At 37.5% G+C, this 9,468-nt stretch overlaps 1 protein-coding gene across 1 annotated transcript in view; it reads left to right on the top strand.

The window, feature by feature from the left end:
• The first annotated feature begins 225 nt into the window (after positions 1-225).
• The window catches only part of LOC127872425 (uncharacterized), a 24,938-nt gene continuing 15,695 nt past the window's right edge, over positions 226-9,468 (top strand). Inside the window, exons 1-5 of the mRNA XM_052415755.1 lie at positions 226-375; positions 4,721-4,843; positions 5,978-6,188; positions 7,349-7,561; positions 9,233-9,355. Coding sequence (XP_052271715.1) covers positions 226-375; positions 4,721-4,843; positions 5,978-6,188; positions 7,349-7,561; positions 9,233-9,355 — 820 coding nt within the window. The remainder of the gene's footprint in view (positions 376-4,720; positions 4,844-5,977; positions 6,189-7,348; positions 7,562-9,232; positions 9,356-9,468) is intronic.

Here is a 9,468-nt window from a genome sequence, read left to right on the forward strand (position 1 = left end):
ATACTGCCTTGCATGGTTTCTCGACTATATATGAACTGAATCATTGAAGCAATATCAGCGCTGGTAAAACTACAATAACAAACCATCTTTCCGTCAGTGCACCAAAAATCTTTCTGTTAAGAAGATTTCTGAACACACAGCAAAGGTATTCTAGTAACAAAAGGAAAACGTTATAAGACAAAAATGCCCGGGTACATTTTTAACACAACCACGTGTCAGAATATTATGGCACGTGGAAACGCGACCATACGACAAGGTCTCAAGCCATCAATCGAACGCTGGGAGACGCTTCTGCTCGTGACTGGGTTTGGCGTGTTCACTACCCTCGTGGCGGTGCTGTTCGTCTGCATACGAAGGAACATCTACAAGGATAAGGTATGCGTTTGTAAAATATTTATCTCAATTTTTTATCGTGAGACCAAATTATTTGTCGGGATAAGGTGTGTTAAAAACTCTTGTTGCTTGGCTGTTCGTGTGTTTGTTTTTGTCGTTTTCACATGCTAATTACACCGGACATCTAGCCCTCTCACTCTTCCCCTGGCTAAGCTGGTTTGCTAACTACACGTTCTTAACTGTTATTTACCCTACTTCAGACGCATTAAGACAATGACTAATGCGGGGGGCCAGGGATTCAAATCCGAGCTAGTTCTTCTCGGATGCTCTGAGCTTTGAGAGTACATACGTACAGCTCAATAGTCCGACAGTTTCCGTGTAATCCAATTAAAATCACAATCTTATGAAATAATTATAATGTGTAAATTTTCATTTTAACTTATTTAATAAAATAATTAATCCTAATTCATAAAGTTTAAGTTAATTTCAATTCACAAAATTTTTAAATAACTATTGCATATTGTTAGAAATGCTTAATTTTATGTAAGGAATTGTACAGTCTATTTTATGAAAATAATATTACGCATTAAGCCCTGGTTTTCCATCGTCGGATACCCACGTTCGACCCATTCCGTTACTCTCCATTTATCGACCGTAGAACATTACGAGCTCTTTTCATCGTTTTAGGGTGTGTCAAATACGGTAATTTCATTGGATCCCTCACGGTTTCATGAGGATATTTTTGACAAATTATACAACTCGTACTATAGAGACTTCGGGTTTGTTGTCAAAATTGCGTCGTCTGTAGAAATGGAATTTCGTCGTGCATGCGTTATGCGTATACTTTAAAATTGAGAATTTAAGCGACTTTCAAAGTAAAAGTATCTCTAGTCTCTTACATGGGCGCTATGTCTTTTTAAGCACTCGGGCAGGTGGATGGAAAAGCTTGATGTATCAAATCGCAATTATCCAGGCGAAGCATTGACATCTACAAAGCGAAATTCTTTTTGGTAAACTGCGATTTCGTTCGTCTACTGTAAGGTTACAGTTAAAGTCAAAACGGCGTGTATTGCTTATATTGTCACACGGTTAATGCTGGAGAGCAACGGAATGAATTAGTCGTGGGTATCCGACGATGTGGTTTCCAAGCACACTACATAGGTATATTTTTGTGCCCGGTGAGCTACAAATGCTTACATGATGGAACTTACCTTGATGTACTATAGAAAACAATTTAGTCAGCCAAAGAAGTAAGTAACACATTCCAATCTAAATTGTTTTCCAAGTTTGGAACTAAGAGTGAACATTTGAAGATTCGAGAAAGTTCCGTAACTAAGGGTCAACAGTTTTGACACGAATAAATATGAATAAGTAGGTAAATAAACGTGTCACGTGAGACCACGTGGGATCACGTGGAATACGTATTCGGGAAAATCCTGATCAAATTTCAAAAGTTGCCCTGAAAAAAATAGTTTAAGAACGCCGTGCGCGACTCATCCACTGTGCGTTCTGAATATCTTTCAGGTAAGATGTTACTATTTATTTATTTTCAAGCTTAAATTATTGTTTCCTGCAAATAACATGAATAAATATATTCATACTTAAATTAGTGTTCGCTAATTTCATTTTTTTTTATTGCATTCAATATAGGGTATTAGGGAAAGTTGTTTGGCTGCACAATATCCGAGCACAATATCCGAATAGAAAATATAAATTGTATATTTTTGATTGTCGCTATTTTATAGGTATCATATTAGTAAAACTAATAGTGATGTTTTCTTATAAATAAATAATTTCTTTATTTTGTGATTTGATAAAACCATGTTAATGCTTGGTTAGTAAAATTGAGTAATATTCGGTATGATTTGTAAATCTATAATGAATATCAATATCGTTACATATATACATATATATATATATATATATATATATATATATATATATATATATATATATATATATATATATATAGGGAGAAAGGTGTGTGAACAACCAGATACACAGACAGACATACATATTCCCATTTGAGACTTCGGCGTGTGCGCCTAGCTACGGTGCAGAACGAGACATACATACTATGAAATCCCCATCCCCATATAAAGGATGGTTCATTCACAGTTATATATCTCGCACTTACACCGCGACACATCTCGACGTGAGAACAATTTTTACATACACAGAATAGACAATGTTACATACATAGACACTTATTTACAAACATGAAACCAAAGTTGTATTAGGGGCAAGATAAGGATTTTCATAGTATGTATTTCTCGTTCTGCACCGTAGCTAGGCGCACACGCCGAAGTCTCAAATGGGAATATGTATGTCTGTCTGTGTATTTGGTTGTTCACGCACCTTTCTCCCTATATATAAATTATCGACTGTGAACGAGTATCTATCTATCTATCTATCTATCTATCTATCTATCTATCTATCTATCTATATATCTATCTATCTATCTATCTATCTATCTATCTATCTATCTATCTATCTATCTATCTATCTATCTATCTATCTATCTATCTATCTATCTATCTATCTATCTATCTATCTATCTATCTATCCATCCATCCATCCATCCATCCATCCATCCATCCATCCATCCATCCATCCATCCATCCATCCATCCATCCATCCATCCATCCATCCATCCATCCATCCATCCATCCATCCATCCATCCATCCATCCATCCATCCATCCATCCATCCATCCATCCATCCATCCATCCATCCATCCATCCATCCATCCATCCATCCATCCATCCATCCATCCATCCATCCATCCATCCATCCATCCATCCATCCATCCATCCATCCATCCATCCATCCATCCATCCATCCATCCATCCATCCATCCATCCATCCATCCATCCATCCATCCATCCATCCATCCATCCATCCATCCATCCATCCATCCATCTATCTATCTATCTATCTATCTATCTATCTATCTATCGCTAATTCTCATAAGTCAAACAATGTTAGCGCTTAACGCTAATTGAAATCGAAATATGGTGGAAATAATATTTGCTAAGACCGTAAATCGAAGAATGGACAGTATTTTCAATTAGCAAGAACTTAATAACATATCATACGCTCATGAAGATCCCGTTACCTATAATGTAAAATAGAAATAGTGGAAAACCTTATTAAACATAAAATTATGTGGAAAGTAGCATACGATATCCGCCTTAATTGGATTTCTTCTAAGAAGAGACTTCATTTAAATGAAAAATGTCATAAAAGCGGAAAGTGTCCTCCCTGATAAGCCTGTGCGGACTGCACAAGCTAATCTGGGACGACACTTTAAGCACATGAATTACGCCCAGTTTTCTCAGAATACGACTCATATAGTTTGCAGTTATGTTCCGTATGGACTGCTGACCATGATGCCCTGCCGTTAAAGAAAAGGCAACGTACCAATGTAATATGGATTGTAATCGTGTATTTAAAAAGAACATTGTTATACCCCAGAAAGTATCGTTCCTTGAAATGAGCTCGTTAAAGTCTTTACATTTAACCCATCATGTCTGCCATGTGTGCCGTTTTAATCTTATACTAACATAAGTGGTAAATTACAGTTTTTATTTCACAATCCATTTTAGTTAAAATAAGAACGAACCCCATTTCTATCAAATTAAATATCTATGAACGAGAATGTGTTTTAGTTTAATTACAATTAAGTACTCAATGGTTGTATTCAGAGACATAACATTATTTAGCTTAGTTAATTGTTCTGCTTAAAATATTCTTTAATTGTAAGACGGGACTCCCCCTGCTTCAAAATTTGTACTTCGCTGAATGCGAACTAATTGGTGACGTTTATTGTTAAAACCACACATTTGCCTCTGAACTTGAAATGAAATACATGTTAATCAATACATATATATGCAATCCGAAAGTTTGCAAAATTGTCATTAAATCTATAATTTATTATTTTTCTAACGGTACCGCTTTTGAAAACAAAAGTAGGATTTCTAGACGTATACGTCCATTTTGACAAACGCGATTTTTTTCAAGTTTAAAAGCGCAAAAAAGACGGATTTCTTTCTTGCAACCACCAGATATAGTCTTCTGGGCATAGATTTGAACAAATTGATCAGATTCTCACACAAATGCATATCCGAGAAAATACCGATTAATTAATAAACAAATATATATGTTTGATATATTATATAATGCTACGTATAATTGTAGAAATATGTTTCTTATTTATACTTAAATTTAATATGCCAAATAAGGTGTGTGGCTTTAAAATAAATTATATACTATTTGTACTCTGAGTCACGTGTACCCTGAAACTTCAATGTTGACGTGGAATCCTAATGAACAATCACAACAACTACGACTGCTGTTCTACACAAATATACCTTGTTTAATGTAGAACACACTCGACACCGCGTTTGACGCCGGCGGGAAGGTGAGTGTCGGTCTGACGGCGACGACAATCGTATCTCAGTGGACCTGGGCTGCCACTCTCTTGGTATCATGCACCGTCACCAGCAAGGTAAGTAACACGGTAGCGTTAAGTGTTGTGACGTACAGGTATGAGTGTTGTGACGTATCGAGATGAGTGTTTTGACGAAGAAGGGGAGAGATGTGACGTACGGGGTGAGGGCTGTGACGTAAAACGTTGATTGATGTGACTTAGATGGTTGAGTGTCGTGACGTAGTATGGCGAGTGATGTAATGTAGTACGTTGATTTATGTGACGTAGCTTGGTGAATGTCGTGACGTAGTACGGGGAGTTTTGTGACGTAGTGGGATGAGAGTTGTAACGTAACAATTTGATTATTGAAACGTAGCGACGTGATTGTTGTATCGCAGCAAGACGAGTGTTCAAACATAGCGGGCATTGTGTTGTGACGAAGCAGGTTAAGTGTTGTGTCGTATTGTGATGATTTATACGACGTGTCCTCTTACGTATTGTGCTGTAGCGGATTGAGTATTGTGACGTACCAGGCCGCTTGTTGTGATATAGCGGGAAGAATATTGTTTCGCAGAAAGGTGGGTATTGTGAAGTAGCAGGTTGAGTAGTTTGACGTAACGGGGTTGACTGTTGTGATGTTGAAGGTCACGCATAGTATGGGTTGACTGTTGTGGCGTAGCAGGTTTAGTATTATGAGGTAGCAGCGTGAGTGTTGTCACAGCAGGGAAAGTGTTATGATATTGCATGGTGAGTTTTGTATGGTTAATCCTTTTACGTAGCAAGAACAATTCTTTGACACAACATGAGGTTATCATGTCGTAGCAAGGAATGTGTTGTGACAGTGTAGTAGGGTAACAGTCAGAATGTTTTGACGTAGCACGCCTAGTTTTTTGACGTAGCACGATGAATGTTGTGTAGTAATACGGCGAGTGAGTAGTAGGACCCACCAGATTGGGTGTTTTGAAGTAGCAGGTGCGTGTTGTGCTGTAGCAGATACGTTTTGTAACGTAGCGGATGATTATTGTTACGTTGGTTGTGTTATGAAGTATGGTGACTTTTGCGACGTAACTGGTTAAGTGTCGTGAGTGTTATGGCGTAATATGCTAAATGTTTCGAGGTTTTTATGTTCGTGGTCAAGGGTCGAATTTCACATAGAACCACTCGAAAAATAATTTCTACATACGCGCACATCGTACTTGTATATAATTTCAGTACGGCATCAGCGGCCCTTTCTGGTACGCGGCAGGTGCGACAATCCAGATTTTGTTGTTCTCCATGGTCTCGGTACAGCTGAAGGTTCGAGCCCCTGGCGCAAAGACGTTCCTGCAGGTCATCAGAGCCCGTTACGGTGCCAACACGCATAAGGTGTACGTCTTCTACGCGTTACTCACAAACGTCATCGTTACCGCGAACTCCATGCTCGGTTAGGATGCTCACGTATTATGTTCTAATAAATATTTTGCGGGCGTCAAGTCTGTATTTTGTACGTCTGTCTGTTTTTTCTGTCTACCTTTGGTCAGAATTCAAATAGATTCTTTGGAAATCGTCATTATCGAGTGGAGGAAGGTATTAAACAAGGACTTTCCTATCAGAAATATGTTTCTAGAGTTATTGAAATATTGAATATGGAATGTTAAAATAAGCACTTGGTGCATAATTCATGCCTCTTTCCTTGTAGCTGCACGACGGAGTTCAATGTTACTTCATCGAGAGCTTCATAAAAATGAGATGTGCACTAAACCGCGACGTTTTGCGTTGAAATTGTTTTCAAACAGTAATTGATCTTAATATTAGATGATTAACTGCAATTTTTCAACAACAACTGGTCACATTTTAATGGAATATTATTAGTCATTTTATTTTCATGAGAGATAATCTTTTGATCAGCTTGTTTTACTTCAATGATTTTTCTAATGATTATATGATTTACAATATTTCTGACATTGGACTAAACATCACAGATCTCCATTTCACCTTAATCACCATAGAAGAGCGCATTTGTCTGTGATCATTTATATTAAATTATTGGTTCCAATAGTACAAGAAGTGATGGTCCGTTATGTAATGAAACTTAGATGACTGCTGATACTTAACGTCGTGCACGTCTTTGGTTGAAATATAGGAGTCAATTAGCACTGAATTATTAGTCCTCAATCAACGAAGCCTGAAATGTGGAAGGACTTAAAAGAGCAAAACACCGAACAATGAATTGTTATCGATATTATAATAGCAAACACAGCCTATGCGAGTCCGTATTTTAGGCGACACGGCTTCTGTCCGACCGCACACATGACATTCGCGTCGAGCTACGCCTCTCGTTGGGTTCATATAGTGAGATGCGTTCTGGCAAACTTGGCTTAATACATGTGTGTTAAGTGCCATTACATATTAGCCTGTGTATATCGTACAGGCTCATCAAGGAATACTAGATTTTATTTTAGACCTTCTTTAAACGACGAATTCCATAAAAAAAAAGACCTGTACATGCTTATACATGCGGATTGCACAGGGTAATCTGCAACGACACTTTACGCAAAGCATTAGGTCCAGTTTTCATGAGAACGAGGCTCATATATACTTCAGGCGGCTCTGCAGTACTGTCCGGCCTCACGCGAGAGATGAGCGTCGAGTACGCCACCATGCTGATGACCGCCGTCGTCGGCACGTACACCTTCATCGGCGGCCTCGGTGCCACCTTCTACGTCTCTTTTTTCAACACCGCGCTCATCTGCGTCATGATGCTCGTGTTTGTCATGCGCGTCTATGGCGATTCGGGCACAATCGACAACCCGCTGGGTAAGAGATTTTATTTCACTCCGCTGTGAAAGTGGTTTTATTTCACTTCGCTGTGAATGTGATTTTATTTCACTCCGTTTAGTAAGTGATTTTATTTCACTCCGTTTGGTAAGTAATTTTATTTCACTCATACTCTCCGAAAGTATGCACCCTTAGTTAAATTGTTTGAAGAGGCCCTATATTCTGGTAGTTGATGTTTACCTACTTTACGGTAATACTAAAGTTCTCTAAACCGAATGCGATATGGTAACACCGGCTAATTCAAGATCTCAAGTAAGCCATGCTTTATACATAGCATTTATAAACGAGCCAGAAAGTAAAGTATTATCATATACTTTTGCAATTTGCTCTGTTCATTGGTGTGAATGTCTTTGCGGAGTAGGTTTTAATTCTGTTAAAAATCTCACAAAATGGTTTATGTATATTTCTGAACATTATTACAAATCCGTGAATTGCATAAAGCTTTGACTTATTGATAGTTTTTCGATTCCAATTACAAAAAAATGATTGCGTAACATTTTGAATATAATGTTTAGGTTGTGACAATTTTTGTGTCTGCTATATGTAAATGTCCATAAGTAATCGGTCATGTATTGATTGACGTCAGACTAAAAATATGTCAAGGCAATTAAGTTAAGGCATTCCAGGTAAGTGCTTGCACTTTAAAAAACTAATTTTTGCAATAGTAGTTTACCTTCGTTAAAGTACAAACATTCATATCATGGCGTTAAACTCACTCTTACCTGGTTGTGCTAATGTACCAGTACTAAGTGCACATACCTATGCTAAATTAGGACGACATTTTACGCACATGCATTTAATCCAGTTATCCCAGAACGCGACGCTGCCTGAAAATCTACCTAAACTTGAAACCAAAACATGAATTGTAGTATATATGTACCCATGGGTACAAGGTTAATACTTCGATGTAATAAGGCGGTATCAGAGCACCATATTTTTATTAGATGTCACGTGATAATTTTTAATTCAAATACCGTTGTTTGTCAAAAATAGTATTGGAAAATGAAAACAAAGTATACAGTGCAAGAAAAAATCATTAAGAATTGCGAATTAATCATCAAATCATTGCTAATCATATTTTAACTAATTACAAAGTTTGTACATTTTAAAAATTGAACGATATAATTCAGCTTTCAAACACCGCCATCTGTGGAAACAGCTAAGCGGTTAAATATTGGACTACTTTTGAATGGCGGCGCCCAGCGCTGTTTCAGAGGTCACAATCCGCTTGTCGATAATGTCTGGTTTGTGATTAGAATGGAACAACATTTCGAGATGTTTCTTATCTCTGATAAAGAATTGCATATAACTTCCAAATGAGCGTTCATTGGCATTAATACCAATAAACCTTATATAGGACGTGATCTATTTGAGTTTTAAGAAAAACAAACTAGTCACGACATATGCTGGAAATTTCAGCATGAATATACTAGCAAAAGCCCGCCGCACAGCAGCTGGCGTTGACCGCTATTTGTTTCAGTTTTTTGACATACATAATATTGTGTAGGTCATAATTGTTGTACATTCAATAATGAGATTTAAATATATTCACCTCTTTTTGTATAGCGAAATATGTTTCTGAAATTCAATACTAAAAAGACTACAAAATATTATCGCGAATATAACAACATTACAAGGTATTTTTTTAAGGAAGCGAGAAGAGCGTGTATGACCTGCTGGTATGCAGTCTGGGACCGGAGGGCAATGAGGACCGCAGCTTCCTCACCTTCGTCTCCAGATCTGGATTCCTCTTTGGCCTCATCAATATCTCGAGTAAGTTAAGATGGGGTATTATAATCATTATCTCGAATAAGTTAGGATGGGGTATCCTTAACACTTTCTCGAGTAAGTTAGAATGTGGTATCCTCATAAATATTTCGAGTGAG

Source organism: Dreissena polymorpha, chromosome 3 (assembly GCF_020536995.1).
Source record: "Dreissena polymorpha isolate Duluth1 chromosome 3, UMN_Dpol_1.0, whole genome shotgun sequence".
Classification (NCBI taxonomy): domain Eukaryota; kingdom Metazoa; phylum Mollusca; class Bivalvia; order Myida; family Dreissenidae; genus Dreissena; species Dreissena polymorpha.